At 44.7% G+C, this 25,034-nt stretch overlaps 1 protein-coding gene and 1 non-coding gene across 8 annotated transcripts in view; both read right to left on the bottom strand.

Annotated features, from left to right (window-relative positions):
• Positions 1 to 25,034, bottom strand: part of FHL1 (four and a half LIM domains 1) — a 61,060-nt gene that overhangs the window by 11,017 nt on the left and 25,009 nt on the right. For 3 of the 7 annotated variants that reach the window (XM_004278730.3, XM_033403668.2, XM_033403670.2), the window contains exon 1: positions 870 to 1,017. The exons of 3 other annotated variants lie outside the window; for them this stretch is intronic. In XM_004278730.3, the coding sequence (XP_004278778.1) occupies positions 870 to 891 (22 nt within the window). In that variant the 5' untranslated portion in view covers positions 892 to 1,017. Of the gene's footprint in view, positions 1 to 869; positions 1,018 to 4,872; positions 5,084 to 25,034 lie in introns of those variants that run through there. One more of the 7 variants, XM_049704971.1, reaches the window with a different exon arrangement.
• TRNAE-CUC (transfer RNA glutamic acid (anticodon CUC)) lies at positions 21,871 to 21,943 on the bottom strand. The gene has a single exon. It is a non-coding gene; the product is annotated as a tRNA-Glu (tRNA).

The following is a 25,034-nucleotide window of genomic DNA, read 5'->3' as shown; positions in this document are numbered from 1 at the left end:
AAGACTGACGCTGATAATCATAATACTTTGCCCCTTAATCTGAAAGCTGGGAGATGGGACAAAGTGCCTGGTTGCTAAGAAAGGGGACTGTTACTCAGGCAGAGGGCAACAGAGCCACGGCGACATTCCTGGCTTCGCAGGAGAGAGTGGCAGCAGGCTGACTCCACAGAACCGGGCTTTCTGGGGAAACTGGCGGTCCTTCAGTCCCTATCCCGGGGGAGTCTTGCCCATGGCCCAAGGGCTTCCTCGGTGTCAGGAAGAGTCTCACGGTAATGACGGTCTAGAAGTTCCAAACCTTTGCCCCTTTTTCTGATCAGAACAATTAATAACCTATGTGTCATGTCAAAAGTATCACAGCAATTTCTTCAGGAAGAAAAGAGACGGCTCAGAAAAGGAGAAGATGTGGTTAAGTCAGTATGGACCTTCTTAGTTATAAATCTTCCTCCTTCCAGCTCCATATTCGATTGACCTTTTCTAAACACTTTAAATTCGATTCATAGCACTGTCAGGATGAAGACTTGTATCTTATAAATAACAAAAAAATTCCTAAAACAACAAAGAAAAACTCCTTCCTCACACAATCTCTTTCAGCTTCATAAGATGTCCTGGAAAATGTACAATACAGTAGTATGCTTATACATTAAAAGAAATAAGGCACTCAAACTGCTGATTTTACTTGAATAAGAATAATCTTTTGTCTTGGAAACAGCATTCGAAGAAGGCAAGGACAGAACAGAGACAAGCTACGATTTACTATTTATAGACAAGGCTAAAATCATTTCGTCGAAAAGTAGCTTTTAGACAAATCATAAGATTCAGTGCCCAAATAAAACTGTGCTTCCTAGAAGATAAAGAATATGCAGTTTTACCTGAGTGTCTATGGGAAGCCATGGCTTAGAGACCAAGTTCAGGAGCGGCACCTAGACCAGTCTTCCCTCAAGCCCAGCTGATAAGGCTGTGGCTCAGTTGTGAACATACATTTAAGGGGAAGCGGCTAACACAAAAATAACCAAGAGCAGATGGCCCACCCCTCCCCAGAGATCACAACCTTAATCCCACTAGAAAATTCTTAACCATTTTAGGTGATCCAAGGGAGAAGAATAGGACCCAGTAAAAATACCAAACACTACATATAAATACCTGTGGGGCTACTCAGCATCCAAATTAGCTCCAGAGCCAGAGAGGCCACATAGAAAGTGATCCCTGTACCGGAATAAAATTTGGACTCGGCCCTGGCATACCTTAACGCTGAGCCACCCTCATTAATCCACTTTATATGCCTAAAGAGCTTGCATTTGGTCCTTTGAAGAATTCATTTTTGTGCCGTTAATGATAAAAGTAACTATAAGAGACAGACTTGTGCTACCAGTGTAATTAAAAGGGATTAGACAGTATGAATATACAGATCAAGGGCATTATCTCTGTCCTACTTGGTCTGCATCAGAGATGAGGAGAATGCTGAAGACAGCAATCCTAGCCTCGTATCTCCTTAGTGTCAGAGCAGGGCAGGAGGGAGACATACATGCCCGCTATGAACACCAAGGAAGAGACATCGTCCCACAAATGGAATCTCTCGCTTTTCACTGTCAGGAACCATGAATGTAAAAATATGGACGAAAACATGGCGCCCTAACATGTTGTAACAGCTCAGCAGGTCATCCACTGGCCGGAGGCTGGTCATCAGGATGGAGCTCTAGGAGGGGCCTGTGAGTCCCTCCCCAACCCCCATCCAGATCCTTCTCTAGCCTCATCCCTGCCCCCCTCGCCCTCATGCCTTGCTGGCCCCTGCGCCCTCCAGATATGCCCCACCTCAGGGTCCTGGCGGCCATCCCCTCAACATGGAGCCTCTCCCAGCTGCTCCTCTGCTTCCTTCGAGGCTTTGCTCCAAGTCACTTTCTCAGTGCCGTCTTCTTTGGCCACCCTGTTGAACATCGCAAACATGCTCCCCACCCCCGCTCTCCCTACCTCTTCCCCAATTTGTTCCCCGCGAAAACTCTATGCTGAAAAAATGAATTAAAAGACGTGGAAAGTGTTAACCAAGTCACATATGAAACGGAAACGTAGCCCCACCTGGAACCCAAAAGTGGCTTCAGCCATTGAACTTCAAGGAAAGGGGACGACCTGCGCTCCGGGTCAGGCCATGTCTCGTCTAGCGCTCGTCACTGGTTTCACCCTCTTCATGCATCTTCCCCCCAGGCTGAGGGCCGGGATCATGCTTTACTTGGCTTCCTGCTCCCAGAACCAGCAGGTAAGCGATACACGCTTCACGAGGAATCAATCAATGAGCTTCCCGGCTCTTATGCTCTTCAAACGTTTAATGAAAAGTTATTCGAAATATATTCTGGACCCTTAAAAGTAAAAATGACTAAGAACACAGCAATATTGTCATATACGGGTTAGATGAAACATACTCAGGAAACACAGCTGAACTGTCTTGGATTATTAAAGTATGGTATGCATCCAACTTAAAAGAAAAAGAGTTATTCTAAAAGATAGCTAAAACTGCCAGTAACTCCTAGTTAGCTGGAAAATGATATAACGGTAAAACCCCGGACGTTACAGGCAGATTTATTACATGTCAAGAAAGTAAAGATTAAAAAAAAAGGAAAGAAAGCCTGGGAAAAGAAGGGAAGGGGCGCTGCGCTCCCACCACGCCTCCGCAGCCTTTCTTATCTCGGCTGATTGCGTTCTGGCAGGGAGACTGGCCAGTCTGAAGGACGCCACGCCCCTAAAACAAACTCAAACTTTTCACCCAGAGGAAACGCTCTTAGTTTATTAGAGGATTAACTTTTACGAACCCTAAATTTTCAGTTTTAGTGAGGTGTATTTTTAGGTACACCTGAGGTTTTTTTTTTTTTTTTTTTTTTCTTTCGCGGTACACGGGCCTCTCACTGTTGTGGCCTCTCCCGTTGCGGAGCACAGGCTCCGGACGCGCAAGCTCAGCGGCCATGGCTCACGGGCCCAGCCGCTCCGCGGCATGTGGGATCTTCCCGGACCGGGGCACGAACCCGCGTCCCCTGCATCGGCAGGCGGACTCTCAACCACTGCGCCACCAGGGAAGCCCGAGCTGAGGTATTTTTAAACGCCCCTCTCGCCGTGCCACGAACAATAAGCTCGGCGCGCCCAAGGCTCTCCTCCAGGAAGTGAAAGGTGACAACAGAACACGGACAGACCGAGAGCCATACAAAATGAGCAAATACACCTAAATCTCTTTTGCCCGAAACACGAGAAAAAACACAAAAACGAGAGAACTGCTTTCTGACCGTTCATTCATTAGTCAACTCCGACCGGCCGGGGTGGACCGGGAGCTCGGACGACGACAACAGCATTTACTCTGCAGTCTGCGCCAACCAGGTGCAGTCGGCCTTCCGAGGAGCTTCATGAGGTGCGACCAACACCTGCTCTGACATCTGTCCCCACTGCCCATGTCCTCAAGTCACAAAGCTGTAACTTTCACAAAACCAAAACAGAGGAGGCCCTCTGTCAGCTGAAAATCAACTTCTCAGTAAGAAGAGTGGGGGGCTCAGTGGCTCCGAAGCTTTGACGGTCACTCAGCAGACACCCGAACGGGCACTGCTTTCATCAGCGTCTGAGCCACCTTCATTCCGCATCACCAGCAGGACGTGTACCAGCATCCCTAATAATCACTGTCCTGTTTACAAAGCACCTTCCTACGCTGCTGGTGGAGCTGGCTGGCGTTTCATGAACAAATCGCTTTAGCGTGTGAAGGCCACACTTCGGGCCTTCCGGCCTCCCCTGCTCTCGCGAACATCAGGATGACCTGTCGGTGAGTGCTGTGCATCGCAGCTCCTCGGGCCCCCGTCGCGTGGGGACCCCTGAGGCTCCGCTTGCCTCAGCGTATCTACACACTCCTGTCCCCCAACCACACTGCACTTCCATTTAACCTGCCTTTGGCTCCAACTGTGGAGAGTGCCGCCCCACGCATTTGCTGATTGTATAAGAGCACTTGCTGAACACATGTCCTACTGTGCAGTGCAAGATATTTTGCTGGCCACAAAGAATAAGAGACAGTCCTTCCTTTGCAGTGTACCAAGATCGACATACAGATGACTAGCAATGCAAGGCACAGCACGGCGAGTGCGACCACACAGATGGAAAGTGGTGTCGAGATTTATCACAGGCAGGATCACATCGGGTTTGGGGGACCGGACAAGACTAGATGGCTGGGACGGTATGTGCCCTGGTCCCTGAAGAACGGGGGATACTGCAGCACACAGAGAAGGGCAGGGGCCACTCCAAGAAAGGGTACAGCGCGAGCAAAGGTACGAGCAGGGCAGGGCCCGCTCCAGAGGCAGGACGCAATCCCCTGCGGGCGGGAGCGCAGGACGAGAGCGTGGTGGCACACACAGACACGCGCAAGGGGAGGGTGCACAGCCTGGCAAGGAATGGTGCGGGCACCAGCCTGAATGAGGGCACTCAGGGCAGTGGGCACGGAGAGGAGAGCTGGAAGGGACACTGTGGGACAGGACCAAGAGGACGGCTTAGGGGAGGAGCCGTGACCCCTCTGAGGTCGTGATTCTGGGTGATGGGGACGTGGGAGGCGGAGCCGCTGTGGGGAAAAACGGCACTTTATTTTGGGCTTTGTAAGGAGGTTCTTCTGACATGTCAACAACTAAGCCCCTTTAATAGGGTCCAAGTTGTCAAGCCAAGAGAGAACCAGGGATGAGGGTGAGGTTCCAGTGGAATCATGTTTGTGGGGATTCTTGCCCTGCAATCGCACCTCAGAATCTCTACCTCACAAATACCACTGGGAGGATCAAACTTCCGAAGTTCAAAGGGGTGCAACCTAAGAGTCGAACATGACAAATTCAGCGACCTAGTTGGCCCCCATCTCGGGAGTTCCTCACTCACGGCTTGGCTGTGGTCACCCTTCTCCCGACTGCAGTTTTCTTCTCCCGAAGAAATCTGAAAACGTACTCAGGTTCACCTACTGGCTGTGAGTCGCCGCCAGAGGCAAGAGAACGATAACAAGCTGGAATGGAGTCTTTGTGGACGTATCAGTGGTTTCATCTTAATTTTTCTCTTCCATTCTTCTTCTCCTCCCCACGCCTACTACTAATGCATTAACACACGGCAAGTTTTTTCTCAATATAACTTCGTCAGACTCCCCAGTCCCCCCACCAACAATCTTCCCGAGTGACTCCAACTGCGCGATTAAGACACCTAGTCATGCACCGAGACACGGTGTGATTCAATGTTGAGCTCTCCAGAGTATTTCTGGCAAGAAAAAGCCCGGGACAGCTTCTGCCATCTCATGTTCCTGTCAACCTTCAGGGTGGGAAAGAGTACTTTTTCTTACCGAGTAGCCAAATTTTGCATGGTCACTGCTTAAGTGTCACAACTCAGTGTCACAACCAGTCAAAGAATAAAACGAGGGGACCCCCCGGAACCACACGAGGGGCAATTATATCAGGTAAGGCCCGAATGAAAGCAAACCTGGAATTCTGCCTCCCCAAAGGGCCTCTGAATCTCGGAGCGAAGGAAAGGGTGGCTGTGAAAGGGGAAGACCTGTTACAAATGAGATAAAATACATGAAACAGAAGACCCTGGAAATGGCCAAGCACCTTGCAAGCGCTAATTCACTCCAGGGAATTCGTCAGGGCTTAGAAAATCTCCGTGTAAGACTCAGAGATTAAGCATTTAAACACGTGCCGTGGCCGCTGCCATTTGATTTTTTGAAAATGTCATTCCATGATTAGTAACTAATTTTAAATGTCTCCTGTCCCCAAAGCCTGCCCCTTCCTATACTGCTCCTAGACTCTTGCCAAGATGTAGGAACTGTACCAACCACATCCCAGAGATATTTCTGTGGGCTTCTAACCAGAAATCACCACCAGGACAACATGAACAAATGACTTTCAAAGTTAGCCACTACGATGATCTCAGATTTAAAAATACATATTTGAAGTGGCACTTAAAGAGGAAATAAAGAGAAAGCGATAAACGAAACGAAACAGAAATCAGTAAGAGTTTTAGAAGGCGATACAAATACAGAATTTCAGATCAGAGGAAAACGAATATTTCATGAAACGGAGAAGCTTGTAGGGATAAATCTTTCTCATATTTTAGGTGTTAAAATTCTCTTCCAGTCTATTTCTACCACCACCACCCACCTGTGATATATCTGTTTTATTTCCATGTTGCCATGTGCCATGACTCAAAACACCCTTTCAATCATGCTAACTCCTGGCATTCACCAAGCCCACCTGTTATGGACATTTCAAGCCTCTGATAGATGCTTGAGAGCTAAACATTCCATGACCCTAGTCTATAACTTAGCCAGCTGATTAGTATCCATAACAGGACAGAACAGCAGATCAAATAAGCTTCCATCTCCTTACTCTTAATTCTGCTACCTGGGACCGACTGCCTTGACCAGAGGCGTTATCGTAATAACTCACGAGCCCTGCTTTGGGGTGTGAGATCTCAACTAGTAACATACAACCTGTGCTCATGTACCAAAGGACTGGAATTACTACATCCCCTCATTATGCGCTGGTGCTTTCAACTCCGAAACAGGGGAAAGCCCCAGAATTCAGGGTAGAGGTTGGAAACATGAGTGGTTCTGCGGGGTTGGTCATGGGGCACAGAAGTGGGTGTGGGAGCACAGCGGGAGGAAGGGCGTCCAGCTGTGATCTGGGCGTCACTCAGGAAGTCTAGGTTTTGTCAGGCAGCAGGGTTGACGGTTCGATAGCAGGGCCGATCGCGTTCCTGGAGGATCGAAAGCCTCACTTGGTCCCCATCTGTCAAGTTTCGCCGAGGGCCATTGTTTGTCTGCCTGACCCAGGAGGGTGCTGGCCCGCGGTGACTCACGTCTGGGAGAGCAAACGTGAAGAACTTTCTGCGGAAAGAGCTACCCTGTTGGCGACGACAGGCACTATTACCGGAAAACTCAGTGGCGAGACGGAGTAAAGGCCAGTGCGCCCTGCCGTGAGGTCACTGCCCCTATCAGTCTGTGCACGGGGAGGGCGCGGCACGGGGGCACAGGCTCCACCTTCACCAAGACCGCATGATGACAGAGTCGGAAGCGACCTCAGAGGCCTCATCTTACGGACGGGAAAACTAAGGCCCAGAGATGGGGGGTGACTTCCTCACTGCGTTGGCAGCAGCTCTAGGTCTGGAACCCGGGTGTCGGGCCCCCCGGGGCGCCGCTCCGGGCACATCACGCTGCCGCCAGCAAGGGCTCTGCTCACGACGCCGGAAAACCTGCTCGCGGGTTTATTTATGCTCAATGGGGGTCACGGTCCCTTGACCTCTGGTCATCATCGGCAGAGGCTGGGTGCCTGAGTCACCGACACCGAGACTAGGGGACACCTCGTAGGTTCTCTCACGCTACAGCCAGGGTCTAGTCAAAGTGACCGTACACTTCAGCCGAGCTCAGTGGGAAGCGGCAGCTGCTACGGGACCGAGAGAGCAGGGCCCGGTCGATGGAGGAGCAGAGGGTCTCCCTGAAACGGCTGACACTCCAGAAGCACGAGCGAGTCGTTTCAAAGCTCTGGAAGTCAAGCAGCACGTTCACCGTGCCAGGCGGGCAGCACACGACCAGAACGACAGGGACACGAGGTCCAGCAAACACAGCCCAAGAAGCAGTCTGTAGCTGGAGTGGCAGAAGCCACCACAGGTCACGCCCTCGGAGAGATTACATCACGTTCACCTCAAACTCCAACATTTCCTGTTGGTTTTCCAGCAGTGCGACAATCAAAGAGAACAAGCACGTGACTACGGACCGAGCGTAAACAAGACCAGATTGTCGGAGGTAGGGAAACCCAAATGAACAGTGACGGTGATCACCGCATTCAATGGAACTCAGATGAAATGGTTTAGACTGGACCATGACTGTTTCTGAAGGCTTCCACGAAAGAAATTCAAGTCTTAACTTTATACGAGATTGTCTGAGCAACCAACATTGTTCTAAGACAAATAACATAGAATTTGCCCTGGGTTAAATACGGGGTTGTTTCATAAAGTTTCAAGGGAATACAGCACAGTGGCTAAGGGCATGGACTCTGGAGCCAGAACATCTAGAATCAACTCCTGCCTCCACCACTTAGCGGTTGTGTGCGAGCAAGTATTACTTAACTTCTCTGTGACTCAATTTGCTCATCTTTAAAATGGGGATAACAAGAGTACCTACCTTAACAGGGCTGTCATGAGAAATAGTAAATACTGGCAACATTTAGAACAGTGACTGGCACACAGTAAGCACAACGTGTTATTATTTATTCAATTTCACTCTAAAAATACGGATGTCCCAAGAAGCAGATTCCTGCAAAAGAGGAATTTATCCTCAAGTTTACCAATCCACAGGGGATATGTGGAAAGAGACAAGAGCTCAGGATCTTGGCCCAGAGCCCAGCTGCAAGGATTATGGGCCTGAGAATGACTGGGGCACCCAAGAACAATGCTGAAAGTCCTAGGAACTCAGAGGAATCAGCCCAGAGGGGACAGCTGTACCTCCCATACGGACAAGGAGGGTTTATGAACACGTGATGGAGACCTACGGAGGACAAAACTCTGCCCTTTCGATCCTCTAGTGAAAATAAAAGACCCACTAGGTCTAGGTCTCCTGCTCAGTCTTCGGCTGGGGAGGGATCTTCCCTACATCCCTCCTACAAGTAAGGGCCCAGTGAGCCCAACGGATGATCAGACCTTCCTACACGATGAATAAGGCCTTGCTTCGATGAGACTAATTAATGAGGTGGGGCCCCTGCGGCTCACAGCTCTGATCTTCAGTTGGCCTACGAAAAGCAACAATGAGAAGAGGCTGCCTGTATCACTGGGAGCCACAGCTCCGGCCAGAACACAGGTTAGTCTTGGGTCGCATGAGTTCATTCGGAATGAATGCCAAGGACACGCATCTGAAGACGCCATCTTCTTAGGCCACTTGCAAGGAGGACTCAGCAGCTCGGCTGAGGTAAGGCTGCTCGGGGAGAGACTTCGCTTGAGTGAGCACGGTCAGGCCGAAAGTCTTGGGGCAGCAGAACTGAGCTGTGCGTCGTCTATCCCACCCCTGAGCAAAGATACATTGTGCTCAACCCCCCGGGCCCAACCCCAAGACGAGCGCAGGTTTAGGCACCTGGAGTTGGGAAGACTGACAGAAGACTGTTATCTGACCAGCCTACGGACAGGCCGATGCTATGACGGCAACGGCCCAGCACCTGTGAACACTCCGTGACTGGGGGACGAGAGGTCACACAGTCAGGTCCACCGATCTCACCCGAGAGCCCTAAGGCTAACCCCCTCCGATTAGGAATGGCCCCTCAAACCCCGAGACTCAGTTTGACCCAGGAGAGCCCAAGGAAGGGTGTGGGGTGGCTCACTGGCAAGACAGGTTAGGGGCAGGAGTTGCTCTGACATCAGCTGCGGCGAGAGGAAGGGCAGCTGCTCCAAAGATTCTGAGGCTCCTTTGAGAACTCCCATAACCTTCTCTCCTCGTGGCAGGGAGTGGGGAAGGCCTGCAGCCACAATCTCTCAATCTCATATAACTGTAAATCCTTTTTTTCGGCTATTTTGCTTAAAATTCAATCAATCAGGGCTTCATGTGGGTTAACAATATTCCCCCAGAAAATAAAAAGATCACTGGTGGGTGTTAGTGAAAGTACCTAAAGGATACGAAGTCTTCCGGCGTCATCAGCGATACTACGTAAAGTATTTTACGACGGAAAGGTTTCTTAGGTGGAAACTTAAGAAAGTTGTTCCCTGTTTAATATACTCACGGTGATTCTTAAAGTTTCCATGTTCATGACTTCACCAAGTTGTTTTTTCTTTTATTTACTGGGATACAATTAACACAACATAAAATTCATCCCTTTAAAGTGTGCACTTCAGTGGGTTTCAGTACATTCATAAAGTTGCGCAAGCATCAGCCTCATCTAATTACAGAACATTTTCATCATCAGAAAACAGACCCGACAGTCACCAGCAGTCGCCCCCTATTCCCCCTCCCCCAGCCCCTGGTAACCACTAATCTGCTTTCTGTCTCTGGGGATCTGCCTAGTCTGGACATTTTCATACCAATGGAATCACACAGTGTGTGACCTTTTGTGGCTGGTTTCTTTCACGTAGCATGTTTTCAAGGCTCATGCATGTTGTAAATGTGTAAGTACTTCATTCCTTTTTTATTGCTGAATGATATTCCATTGTCTGGATATACCACACCCCATTTATTCATTCACCAGTTGATGGACATGAATTGTTTCTACTTTTTAGCTATTATGAAAAATGCTGCTGTGAACATCCTGTTTTGCATGTGGATTTACTGCATTTTTAAAATATCTATTGATGAAAAGGTAGTGAAAAGTCTTCCTCTCCTGCCGGCCCCAGACACCTATTTCCCCCTCTCCATCAGGAACCAATGATACCGGTGTCTTATGTTTCCAGAGGCGCTGGGCATATGAAAACTAGGCAGCCACGTACACTTTTTTCTTTTTCCTTTTTTAAAAACGTAACAGTGAGATGCTATACATACTCTTCTACAGCTTGCCTTTTCTATTCGATAGATATATTTTAGAGTTTCCATGTTAGTACATCAAGAGCTCCACTTCTGTAACATGTACATAGTATTCAACTGTGTAGCTGTACCACGATTTACAGTTCGTTACTGATAGACATTTAAGTTGTTTCCAGCCTGCTATTACAAACAATGATGTAAGAAATACACAAAGTTTAAAACGATGCAATGAATCAATTAGAAAAAGTACCGTTAGTGAGTCTGACCAGATTGCCTTCCCCTAATACCCGACAAGGGTCAGCTGCACTCAAAGAACCGGAGTTGTGATTTATTTACAAGGAAAGAGAGACAGAGAAAGGAAAAGGATGAAGGGGTCTCACGTGGATCAGGCAGCACCCCCCAAGGCTTACTGAAGTGGTAGATTATTTTTGTTCAGGCAGAAAAGACGCCATCTGGAAATCCCACGCCAACTATGCTAAGGTTACCCTCAGCTAATAAGCCACCCAGACAGGAAGTGGCTTTTGATTCCAAGTCGAGTGCTCTTTGCACCAAACCACAGGTCTCGGCCAATGAATTACAAGACAATAAACTGAGTCAAACGCTTATCCTGACAACGTACACACATGCTCACTGTGGTGCACCGTGATGCACTGGTGGCAACGGAGACGTTACCCCTTGAGATTAAGGAGGTGCTTAGCGTTCATCAGGTCTTTAGGTGGAAAAGCTATAAAGTACCTACGGTATTTGACTTTCAAGTGTTCACATTCTCTTCTTTATCTATTGAACAAAATGAAAGGTGGCTTCTCAGCCAGGGTCTGGAGCCAGCGGAGCTGGGCACGGGTGCCCATGCTCTGCACCAAGCCGGTGCAGCTGAGTCACGAGGCTGACCTTCACCTTGCCTGCCTGGAAGGCAACATTGCACACCTTCCTTCTGGAAACCTGTCAGGGATTTTCCAGCTCTGTCTGCATCAGAGCTTTAAATGAACCCTGCAAGAAGAGTAGCTTGATGTCTGTCGTCTCAAAAGTCAGTCTTTTCTGAAACGGGCACTTGGTTTTTGAAAGGACGCATAACTAACGGAAGCCAGGTGACTCGTGCTCTGTGTGTCACTGATTTCGCAACTTAGATTGTACCTCCCTGTTTCTCCAACAAACAAGAAACAGAAGTGTCATTTGTACCCCGACTCCAATCTCACAGGGAACATTTAAAAAATTAACTCTTTGGGTTTCGGGAAAAGGGGTTCATGTTTATAAATCAGCATAATATATGTAAATCATTAAAAAGTCTGTCTACCAGCAGTTTTTTTTAGGTGTTAAAATAGGGGTCCTCAGTCATGGTGTTGCAGCAGGTCAGTGTGGAGAACCAGGGGTATAATAAAAATTGTAACACTAATTCATTTCAGTTCACTTCAAACTGTCTACTCATTTAATGTCATAAACAAATGCTGAATACATGCTACATAAATGATCATATTGGACGAGGCAGTGTACAGAGAAGAGACGAATTCAGGAGCTGTGAAACAGGACATTTAATTCTGAAAGTTTTAGCAAGTGCAACATCAATTACAAGTTAATTCCGTCAAAGTAAACGGAGACAACGTTGTAAAAGTTAAATTCATTTTAAGCTGGCATTTAATGAAGAGAACAGTGAACGTCTGGTTGGCTCCACTGTTCTGTAACTCAAGGAATGAGCAACAGATATGGAATCAAAAATCCCAGGTAGAATCCCTGACTCTGTTGACCTGCTCACAAGCCAAGTTATTTTTTCTTCCTCATCGAGAAAATGGGGACATGAATACTGCTCCTGCTTTCTCTATAGGATTGTTTTGGGAACCAAATTAAATCACGTGTGTCCAAGTACTGAACCGAAAAGTATGAACTGAAAAGTCATGTCAAAATAAAGTATCTGTAAAAGAAAAAAATATATATAAAAACCAGGCTTTGTACCTAAGTAGACAGTGTCTTCTAATTTTCCGAGTGGATTTCAGTTTTCACACGACTTACAAAGTTTTCACAGTAAGCACATACACAGTTATACACCATACACCATAAAATCGAGTAGCAGATCACTGTGAAAAGCCTGGCGATCTCTCCACATTAGCCCAAACTTCCAAGGATACAGAATTTAAAAAATAGTCATATGGGGATTCTAGTTTTACTCAGGATCTAGCTATTTAATCCTCTTGCTATTTAGTTAACATTTGATTCTTTGCAAAGGCACAAGGAGCCGGGTACAAATGTATTATAAGCTAGCTCCACATAATCTTGGTTCTTTGCTTTGATCTAAAAATCAAAAGCATACTCCTCTGCCTGTTTGTAGAGGGTAATTTTTGTTGCTTTAAGTAACTGACATGGTTTACCCTTCATTCTTTACAAAGAGAACAACTTGGCAAGCTCTCAACAAGAGGAAAAATGAAGCCAAGGTTACTCAGAAGACTTTTTTCCCAGAAAAATTAAATAAAACAAGGGACACTTTTTATTTGTTGTCCGAAGGGCTGGAGATTCAGTAACCACTTGAAGAAGTGAGTTTATCCCTTTGTAACACAGCCAAGACAGGGTTTATTTTCCTACTGTTATGATGGTAACTTAGAACACACAGGACAACAATATCAAATATCAGTTCCCTCCAGAGTTGTAACTTTCTAAATGTAGTAATTAGTAATTTGTCAAGATTATCATTCAACATACAAGTAGTTTCTACAGAGTAATTTGAACCCTGATGCCACCTTCTATATCCAGTCCTCAAATGCTATCAAATATAAACCAGGTACTGTTTTCATGAAAGAAGAGTACAGGTGTTACACACGGATAAACTGAGACGTTAAAAAGATTAAGTGTCTTGCCTTCAGAGAGGGGAGCAAGGTCGAACTAAGAATAGAAGCTCACACTGTCACCTGTCGTAATCATAAATCTAGAAAACTTTCCACCCTCCTGCCAGCAATAGGTGCACAGTCTAATCAATTTCTATGTGTTTTAAACATCTTGTTTTGCAGTCAGGAAATGAACCTTCTAAACTGATTTGTGGACATATCATTTACTTAAGGGTGGTACTGTACATATGAATGACAGAATATAAAGTATTCATATACAAAACAACAGTTTTCAAACAAAATTAAATCGGAGTGATGTTAATACCTAAATGTTAATCATTCAAAAACTTGAGCTATAACTAGATATACTTTTAAATGTCCCTATTATACTATATACAGTAAATCAGTTTTATTATCGGTGCTTATGAAAGAAACCATCACAGAACAAGTCAGTCACATTCTGAGATCAAAGAGCAGGTCGGTAGTAGAGGAACTGAAACCTCTGCAACCTAATAGTCTCTTCCAAGACCAAAGGGCATTATCCTTCCATGGTGCCAAGGACTTTTTACGGGTTTTAAAGAGTAGCGTGTCTGTCTGAAGGCGCTGCTTAAGGTTTTACAACTCCCTATAGGTAATTTTTAAATTCATGTTCTACTGACACATTTAAGATATATCTAACCGCCCAGTTCTTCACCCACACCCCGCCACCTAGTCCCTGCCCCAAAGATTCTCTCTCCTAACTTTCTGTTCTTAAACATTAAATTTTCTTGGAAGGTCCAGAGACTGGCAGCATCGCAGAGATCTGCTTCTACCAAGGCAACAGCAGCTGGAACTGAGGTGGAAACTGCAGGATTAGCCCCTATAGGGGGAAATGCTTTTAAGGGATCTCCCGCCAGCTAACTCAGGAATGTGAGGGAGGGAAGACTTCCAGAAGGAAATACACCCATCCAGCCCCCCCGGGGCCAAGGGAGAGTGTTTAGACAAGGTTCTGGGGATTGAGAGTAAAGGGAACAACGACGCAGCTTTGCAAGGATGGAGGGAGTGCTTTCCGCATAAAGGGGGTAAAAGCCACACACTAAAATCTCTCACCTCCAGCACGGTCTCACGGTTCCAATTGTAACAAGAGTGTTTTGTTTTTTTTTTTTAATAATTTGCACTTAACACCTTGACACCAGGGTTTGGGATGGGATCCAGCATAGACCAAATTCAGTCCTTAGTTAACTGCTCCCCCGTTTTCCAAATATAACAGGTTTTGTTGGAGTGACCAACACCATGTATTTTGTAACACTTTAAAAGATGATCCTGCCTCTCTACAAGAACTGGAAGTTATCTGGCTCCTGTCTCAAGGATGAAAACAAAATTTACAAGTACAATCCCCGTTCTCTATCAAGAGGTCAGCAACGTCTGAGTCACGAAAAAGTTCAGATTTCAAAATAAGCCAGTATTCTTTTCCAACTCCATGCCAGAATTCCAGAAACTCTGCGACTTTTTTTCTCGGGCCGTGCTCCAGCATGCGGGGATCTTAGTTCCCTGACCAAGGATCGAACTCGTGCCCCCTGCAGTGAATGCGTGGAGTCTTGACCACTGGACCGCCAGGGAAGTCCCCCAGAAAATCTGTGACTTTTAAGAAAGGCTCCTGAATTGCTTCCCAGTGAAAAGGGGGCATTTATTTGACAGCTTCTTTCACAGGACTCGATGCCAATTTAGGCACATTTGTACAATGTTCGAAAAGCCAGACTCAAAGTGTGTAAAATATATGAACTTATTTGACTGGTGCAATCTGCCACATTTACTTTGAAATGCATCCCCAAATCATATGCATTGATGAGTAAAATGCTAATGGGAGACGACTCCAGATGCTGGGGATACAGGTGTTCACTGCAACATCATTTCAACTTTGAAAATCTTCATAATAAAATGTTAGGAGAAAATAAAATATAGATAAGCGAACATTTTAAAAATCAACTGCAGCTACAAACAAGCAGGTACTGGCCTAGATACAGGCACAGAATGTGGTACCGCCCAGAACAAAGGGACCAAAGTGAGAACGGTGGCCTCCAAGTGACAGAAATCTGCCAGAGCCATTGTAAGGCTTTGCGGGCGTAATCAAAGAAGCCCTGAAAATCTCATAACAAACCGTACCATTGCACCCATGCATTTTCAGACTTTTGTTGAGCGCTTTGAGCTATGGGCCAAGAGGGAGACCTTTCGAAAGGTTCCCTAATCCATTCACACAGCCCCATCAGAGGGATGACACTGGAGCCAGCCTCCGGCCTCTTCACTACCTCTCCCCTTTTATGGTGGTTTCAAGTTGAAAGCATATACTTGTCTGTTTCCAGATTCCTAAAGGTACTAGAAAAAAAAATCTAAATATAACAGATGGATAAGTGCTCACTGTAACTGGAAACCAAAATGTAACTCCAGCTTTTGCAGGCCGATGCCCTAACACCATGGCTTTAGTGTAATGGTCTCACTGAAGACCTTTTGTCTTTATTCCCACAACAGAAATATTATCCTGACTTTGATGAATGACACGTGTTATTCAAAATTTTATTTTAAGCTGACATGAATAACCTTTACTTATTTTAAAGTCATTCAGTAAGTGTTCTCCAGTATGTTAAAATTTACTACAAAACACAGTTGAGTCTTGTCTGTTGTTTTTTATCAGTGCTTTCTAAATAGCTCGATACACTTCTAAAGAAATCTAATTCACGTTAGAGTTTTAAATGTTGGTGAAACCTCTGAAACATTTCTATGAGTTCTAGGCTTCCACGGAATATAACCAATAGGTTAGAAGGACCCTCTATTTGTACTGTTAGTGTTTATTAAATCTACCACCCTTGGGGGATATAAACAGCCACTAAACCCTCTCGAGACCTTGTATAAGTAAGCGGTATCACGCTGGTAACTTCCTGCCCCGCTATCCTCAACCCCAATTCTCCGCTTTTACTCATATAAACCAGACTCTCAACTTTATGTCCTAGACTGGCCTTTCAAATTTCCACAGTACAAATAATGTGACCGTGTAAAGTGGGAGAAAAGGGGCAGTGATACAAAGTGTTTGCTCACTTGCTGGGAGTTAGAAACAAAAACTCCCCCGGGTCTGAAAATGGAGCTTACTTCACATTCAACTTACCATCTTTTCCTAGCCACCAGCGAAATAAATGTCAGAATCTTAGCAAATCTGACAGCAGGGCTAAGAATGTCAAAACCGCAACCACACAGTGATACGCATGCTGCAGTGTTTAGGGGTAAAGTGTACGGATGCCCGCAGGCTGCTCTGAAATGCAGCCAAGAAACGAAGAGGGACCAACGGACGGAGGGGTACGTAGTGAAGCGAATTTAGCAAAACGTTTACCTATAGGATCGGGGTGGTGGGCGAGGAGCGTTCACTGTATAACTTCAACTTTTCTGTCTGTCTGAAAAACTTCATAACCAAGTGCTGGAAAAATGTGATGCTATGCTATAAGGGATTAGGTAGGAGGGACTGTCCTATTCAAGCATATGCTCCAACCATGTCAGGAATACTGATATCAGAGGAACAGGAAGTCAGACAAAGATCCTGAGATCGTCCTATGTAATACCACGGTAATGCTGTGGTTTGTAATTTATAAAATGCCTTTCATTTAATTAACTGTATCTCCAGTAAATGCCTCTGGCATAAATCCTAAATGACTTGGAGGACACCAGAGAAATCATGAGTAATTCTTGCTCCCAAGGAGCTTCCTGGGGAAAGAGAGCACTATTTAGGGCAGTAACCCCAACCAAATCCTTGACTCAATTTGCGCCTTAGATTGTCCTAGTAATAAAAAAAGAGCGCACAGGAGAGGACCAAAGGAGCCGGGTCAAGATCCTATGTAAAGTCTACAAGGACTGACGATACAGAGGACACAGCTGGGAACATAAAGGACAGGCTACAAATAACAGAATACGTTGTACTGCTTTCAGGTTCAAATCCATCACATGAGCCCAGTGCCAAGGGTGGAACTCAGCCTCTCCAATTAGTGAGCACTTGAACCACTTTAGTGAGCAAAAGACGCTATGGATTATGAATCCCCTAGGCAAGTACGCTGAGAACCACGTACACAAACCCGTCACCAGAATCCACAGAAAAAAACTCCACTGGTTCTGGGAAAGAAACACTTGGACTATCTTAAGTAAATTATTAATTCATAGCCCTGAAGAAGGTATAAAAATGGTCATATCACACACACGTATCACACGGTTTAAGAGGTGTCCACAGACCCGCGAAGGCCACAAATTCTCACCAAACTACCTAAGGACCACTGCTTTCCTACCTCGGTGAAGAACTGTTACAGAAACTAACTGTTCATCCGGTAAACGGAGACCCTTCAGTGAGAGATGTCATACAGAGGCGGAAGCTTATCTGGTTGACAGGACAGGAGAGTGAGGCTACTATTCCAAGTACATTTTTATATACTTTCTCCTTTTAAAATTTAAATTGATTCGATCCCTAGAGCTGTTTAAACAAAACGGAAATATTAAGAATTAAAGAGATGAGGAAATAAATTATAACTATTATTAGCACAGTTCTCCACACTAGGCTTTCAACACACAAGGTTGATACGATGACAATGATGATGACGACGACAGTGATGGGAATAAACGCGCTTGCTGCTCTTCCTCGAGCACTGTTAACAGCTTTGGGCCTTAACGTTTTGATTTCTCTAAAAGCTCTGACCTGAGCTATGCTTATCGTACTGACCATAATAAAATGTATATGATTTAGCTATGGCCCTAATCTCATAAATTTTCTAAGTTCACAGTTATAAGGCACATGAGCAAGGTTTCAACCCCAGAATTTTATGAGTATCCAACATTCGTCTCGCAAGTATGGATCTCTTTCACAAGTGAGCATCTGTTGTTGGCTTCTCAAGTCTCTGTACTATTAATAGAAGAGTTGATGATGGAGAAAATCTTCAAACAACTTCCATATCCATTGAGTCTTATGATGTTACAAAATCTTAATAAAAACATTAAGTATTCACAAGTTCCTATTGGACTGGAACTGAACTTGATGACAGACCTGAACTCTAATATTTTATCGAGGAATAAGAATGTAAGGGCACTTACGTTGCTTCTCTTGTCTCAGTCTTTGTACAATCCTTATTAATCATTTACTAACTCCTTTGTTTTGGTTTTAAAGAAAATTCACACATGTGAATTTGTTCCTAGAGAGGATGAAAGGACTTGCAGATAGATAAATTATCCATGAGTAAACTAACACAGTATACACTAGCATTAAATAAAGCACTCTGACTCGATTTGGGGTACATTATTAAACTTCCTAAAACTGAAGTGTCCTTGTGAGTCTTAAAGCATCATATGGAAGAGGAGAAAAAGTCTTAAAGGATCATTTGAACCAACTCAAGTTCAAGATGGTTTGACTCCAGCTACCTTAGAGGTCAGAGATCCATGTCTTCATTTCACATCAATTAGGTATGGACAGAACACTAGATCTGAATTCCAATGTCCAAACCTGACTTCTTCCGTGCGAATCCTAGTCGAACCTAACCTTTACTGTGGACTTCCATGGGCACAGTTTAATACGCTTGAACTCTGATACATGGTTCGAACATTTCTATGCATGGAGACGTAGAATCCTGTAATGGATAAAGGAGATACTTTTAAAAAATAAAAACAAATGGAATATCCAATCAATGTTCCCATTGATTTAATATTCTTAGAAAAGATTCTCTTATAAAAAGTTCTCACTGAAAGTTCACCCACATTAACGAACAATAAAGACATGACCCTGGGAAATATTATTGATACCTATATTTTCTTCAATGTGAGACCTGGAGAACCTCAATTTCCTTAACAGTAAAAAAAAAAAAAAAAAAAAAAGTCAAGTAACTTAAAAGACTGCTTATAGTAGGATTAACAAAACACCCAGAGATCACTTTAAAGGACTTGAAAGACTATTCATTCAGGTGGCTTGCTGACAGCAGCCAACTACGTGAATATTAAAACTCCAGGAATTGGGCTAGCACAGAACCAGGCAATGGCCTCACATAATTCAAGTGTACATATTTTATTTAAAGCAAGAAAGTTTCTGGCTCTACAGAAGGGGCATACCCATTCTGATGCTACTCTTATCCAAGGGGGCAGGTTGAGTTATGGTCCATCAACAGAGAGCACTTGGTGTTGAAAACACCGTTCACGAAGAGGACCAGGGTTGGCCAGGAAGGCTGACGGGTGGTGTGTCTGGAAGCAAGTGAGGGCCACTCAAAGAGTCCCCTGAAGGCTGTTGTCCATAACATATGCCATTAGTCCTTTGGAACGGATGATCTGACACCATGTGAGTAAAATTAGGAATGCATTTCTCCCTTTGTGGCAGAGCACGTGGTCATTTGGGAACCGTACTGGAGCCACTGGTAACGTGTGTGTGTGTGCGCGTGCGCATATTTATCTAGAAGACTTCTCCACTTTCTCTACAAGTGCTACATGAACTCGGATCAAAGACAGCAGAAGAATCGAAGACTCTGGAGATACCCCTTTTCCAGAGTCCAGTTAGGACCCTTTCTCTAAGTGAGGCAATTTCTCTCCTATAGTGAAAGTGAATTCCTTCTATATCAGAGGCTGGGAAAGTCAGGAGACATACAAGAGGTCAAAATTAAGTCCATTAAATCCCAGCCCCGGATTTAGTCACCATAGAGACAGGGGAGATAAATAAACCAGCAACCTTAACAAATGTGCTGCACCTTTGCCAGACATCTCTCTGACTTACCGTTATTTTTACTTAAGTATCTTTCAGTCCAAACATAACTGACGATGAAGACTACAAAACCAAACAGAACTAGGCCCAAAAGAAACAGGAACACTCATGCAGGCAAAGGGCAGGCAAAGAGTCAAGAGCTGCCCCCCTCAGCAGTGTGCTCTCTGTTCCACTTGAAAAACGATTGCAACACGAAGCTGCAGAGGCAATGACAAATGGGGAAAATATGTGGCGCTACAGCCAGAGGAAACCATGTCAAAAAAGAAAAACAGACATGAAGTAACTGACCTAATTAAAGGAGAAAAGTATACTGAGAGCAGGGAGATGGGGAACACAACTGGAGGGGAGGGGGCGCTGGGAGAAGGCTCAGGACACTGAGGTGGAGGTTTGCTGCTTCGCTGAAGGAAACCAGAAGCTGAAACGGGTGTTGCCCTTCCTCGCGGCTCCACCGAGGCTCTACTGCAGCAAACGTGGAACCCGGGCACGCGAAGGTCCGGGCCCCAGCCCTGCTGCACGTCAATGAGAAGCTCCGAGACAGACATTTACACTTTGTCACGTGGGACGCCAAGATGCCTCTCCACCGACCGCAGGAGGCAAAAGGGGGGCTCGGGATGGTGGAACAAAGCAATCCAGAAGGAAGAATACCACTGGAACCCAGCGCTTAGGCCCTGAGCAGGAGTCCTCGTCATGTTTCACAGCTATTTCCTAAGCACCTCCTGTGTGATCAGTGGAAACATCACTGTTTGTGATGTGGCATTGATGTAAGGAGGTCAAAGCTGAAGACTCTCAACCGCCAAAACGTACAAACAATAGGACAACAACGCGAACGAAAGCTCAGAGCGCTACTTACATTTGTCCAGGTGCCTTCTAGTTCTTGTCCATTCGTACACATCCCTTCACAAGGTAATAATCAGAGCACATGTACCATTTCGCATCCTGCATTTTTTAGTAAGGCTGTATTATACGGATTCTTTCATACTGCTCTGCAGGCATCAAAATTTTAATTTTGAACAAATTCATGGAATTCTACTTCACAGAGATATCATAGTTACTTAACCAAAACTATCTGTTGAATAAATGAACCACTTCTCTAACGTTGGATGCTTAAATTCTCATTTTTTGTCCTTACAAATAACACTGTGAGGAATATCCATAACACACAGCTTTTTTCTTTTCTTAGAACAGCTTGTTTCTTCGAACACTTCCCCAGATAGGATTACTGGATCAAGGGGTACCAATCTTTGTGACTTTTGCCATATACTGCCAAATAATGTTTCAAAAAGCTTTTTACCAACTTACAATGTTACCAGCAATGAGTAAGTGTTTACTGGTTCCAAGGTAACCATATTAGCACTGGGCTTTCCTTTTGTGTTTGTTGACTTAACAGATGGAAAATGTACCTCACTGCTGTCTGAATATGCTCATCTTTGCATACCAGTGAGGCTGAACATTTTTTCAGGCATTCATTTACTCTGTGATAGAACATGAATGTCTTTTACCCGTCTACCTACTGGAGAATTCACTCAGCCAACAGTTACGGAGCATCTCCTTTTGTTCTGTGTTTTCCTTTTCAGTACTTTTTCCCCAGCTCTACTGAAGTATAATTGCAACAATTGTACATATTTAAGGTATACAATGTGATGGCTTGACACATGCACACACTGTGAAATAATTACTGCAATCAAGTTAACACAGCCATTACCTCACAGTTACCATTTTGTGTATGTGTAGTGAGAATACTTAAGATCTACTCTCTCGGCACATTTTTATATATTTGATTCCATTGATCTTTTCCTTTCTGACCTCTTTCATTTTTTTTTTTTGGCTGCACCGCGTGGCTTACGGGATCTTAGTTCCCCGACCAGGGATTGAACCTGGGGCCACAGCAGTGAGAGTGTGGAGTCCTAACCACTGGACCACCAGGGAATTCCCCTGACTTATATCATTTTATAGTTACAAGGTTATCATACTTCCAGGGATTTGATTATTATCCTATTTTCTGTGGTCTTATTTAAATAAGTTTCTAGGAGTCTCTCATAAATATATTCTCCTATAATTATACAATTTAAAGTTCTAATTCCTACTTCATGATTCTTGACCTTTAACATATCTAGCTTTTTTATCAGAAGCACTTAATTTAAAACAAGATTTAAAGTAAAAGTTGGACTTCTTCTCTTTTACACAGGCTATGTTGTATTAAAAATAATTAACTAAAAAAAATTATCCTGCTGCAACCAGAAGTGAATCCAGGTTTGTTAATGAAGATTCAACCCCAAAGAGCCTGGTTAAGATCTCCTTCTCTTTCTCGGGTCCAAGGAAGAGATATTTAGAACCACCACTGCATGACTGCTCTTTCTTAGGACTGCTTTAGGGTAGAGTCCCCTTCGCCACTCAAAGAGGCGAGTCCTCAGAGTAGCCACGGTATGAGCAGCTGCTTGTTGGAACTGCAGAACCTCAGGCCTGCCCCAGACCTGCTGCACCGGAATCTACACGTTAAAGGCTGAAAAGCACTGACGTAGACCACGGGATTCCCCCCAGCTCTGCTGACGCCCCTGCTCCGAATCAGGCACCATCAGAAGGTATCCCTCCCCTCAGATGTCTACCCTCAACCCTTTGAAGGTACCCCCTTCAAATGAACATCACCCAGCATATCGTGCACCTGAAAATTCACATGCTGAGGTTCTGAAAGGAAGGATGGCTCTAACTTTGCAGTCGCAATTTCACCCAGCCCTGGGATTGAAAAGTCACATGCACGTAAGAGCCAAGCAGGTCTTACAAATGAGTAAGACATTCAGATAATGGCACCTGACCCTTGTCCTTAGTGTCAAGGAGATAACACAGCGCTGGCGGCCGTGGCAAGTTTCAGAGTTCATGCTCTATCTAAAGATCCAGCGGCTATTGGCCCCAGCCCAGCGTTGCCCAACAGGAATGCAGGCTCCATGCTGTCAGATCTTCCGATATCTCAAGAGAAGATGAAAATCTGCATTTTTAAAAAAATGTGAAATCTCTCAATTTCTAAATGCTTGGCAATTCACTGAAAATCTTAAAGGAACCCCCTCTGCGTGCCAGATCCAGCCCAGCAGTTTCAGACCTTGGCTCCAGATGGACGGTTTCCAAACTCTTTAAGCCTGTGTGACCCATCTGTGCACCAAGAAGAGAGGTCACGTCAAGATCGATGGTACATGGCACTGACATACATGCGCTATCAAATGTCAAATAGACAGCTAGTGGGAAGCAGCCCCACAGCACAGGGAGATCAGCTCGTGCTTTGTGACCACCTAGAGGGGTGGGATAGGGAGGGTGGGAGGGAGACGCAAGAGGGAGGGGATATGGGGATGATTCACTTTGTTATACAGCAGCAACTCACACAACATTGTAAAGCAATTATACTCCAATAAAGATGTTAGGGGAAAAAAAAGTCAACCAAGTTAAAAAAAAAAAAGATCAATGGTACAAATCAAATAACTACGACTACTGCTTTTAAAAATTTTGTTTTGTGAATATTAAAAACTGCCAAATCAATCATGAAAGTGACCTTATGTCACTGATATGTCAATGATACAAATATTTCCTAGATGTGAAATAAATGCTCATTAACAATATCGTCTCTACTACAAAAACAAATACGTAGAGTACCCAGCTCAAGTATGCATTAAGAATTATGTTGTGTTCAAGTTTTTGTTCCAAGTAATTCCATACCTAAAGGGCAGCCAAATGGGACAATTTCAAGTCCCTGAATTATCAAGTTTACCTGTGATAAATGCTGTACTGAACATAAAACGGGACACATTACCATTAAAAAATATATATCATCATGTGGAAACTGCAGAGTCCATTCTCCTAAACTGTCCAATTTTTCCAAATAAACTTTAAAAATCTAGAGTGTGAAATATACAGTTTACATCTGTTTTCATTTGGGGGGCATTTGGGTCCCAGGCACAGCTGCATCTCCAGGAATTAAGGCATCCTTTATTATTTGCACATGCTTACACGGAGGTGGCTCAAGGGGCAGACTGGAGACAGGGACTTTGCTTTGTACGCCTGAACCCATACTGGTCTACTCAATACCGGGCAATTTAATTTAAATAGGAAAATCAATTTTCAGTTTCCTCTTCTGCAAAAGGAAAGTAATCCAGGGATGTCCTATACTTGAAGAATATCAGACGAAAATGTATCACATTCTTTTTGTTTTGCTCACTCCTACGTTCCTGGCCTAGTCCACAGTAGGGCTGAACGAATGAATGAATAAAAGAAATGAAGAAAGATCATAAGATACCACTGCATCGTGACTGTTGAACTGTGTTACATCAATCCCATAGATTTCTGTCACGGTGAAACAGAATTTAATGGATTCTATTTCATTAACTCACTTGAGAAACTCACGGCTCTAAAAGAAAACCCAAAGATGCTAAGTTTTGGTCAAATTAAAGATGTCACTGAGGTATTCTTAATATCACAAAACCACTTCAAATATGTGTTCAAAGGACTTCAAATTAAAATGTTCCATTTTAGGAATACAGTCTTGTACACATAGTTTCTATTAAAGTTTTTTTTTACTGACAAGAGTTTGTCAAGGCTGCAGACTGCTGTGGAATTACTAAGGGCATACAATGCACGCGAACGGCCAAGGTTCACCTGGCCAGCATTTCCCACTCAGTTGACGGGAGGATGTTTTTAACTCATCTGTGTATGGCCTTCAACAATCTAGTCTCTCTTGCTGTGGAAAAATAAAAGTAAGAGCTGTGAAAGGGCACAGAGTGAAAACCTCTGCTCCTTAAACAGGGTACTGCTTTTCAACTGCCCTAGGGCTCCTTGGAGGAGAAGGGTCGCAGCCTCCTACTTGAGCCCAGGCAGTTCTGGTTGGGTATTCTCGGCTGGGGTTTTAGACCTCATGTTTTTATTTGAAGACAGGCTTTTATCATTTAAAAAAAAGTTTGAAAACAACCCTTTTAGGTGAAGGCTGTGGATGATAGTAATGCCAGGGCTTAAATCTGAAGATGGAAGAGCCGACTGAGGC

The sequence above is a fragment of the Orcinus orca genome, chromosome X, assembly GCF_937001465.1.
Source record: "Orcinus orca chromosome X, mOrcOrc1.1, whole genome shotgun sequence".
Taxonomy (NCBI): Eukaryota; Metazoa; Chordata; class Mammalia; order Artiodactyla; family Delphinidae; genus Orcinus; species Orcinus orca.
The sequence above is the reverse complement of the archived record's forward strand: the minus strand, read 5'-3'. Positions and strand labels throughout refer to the sequence as shown.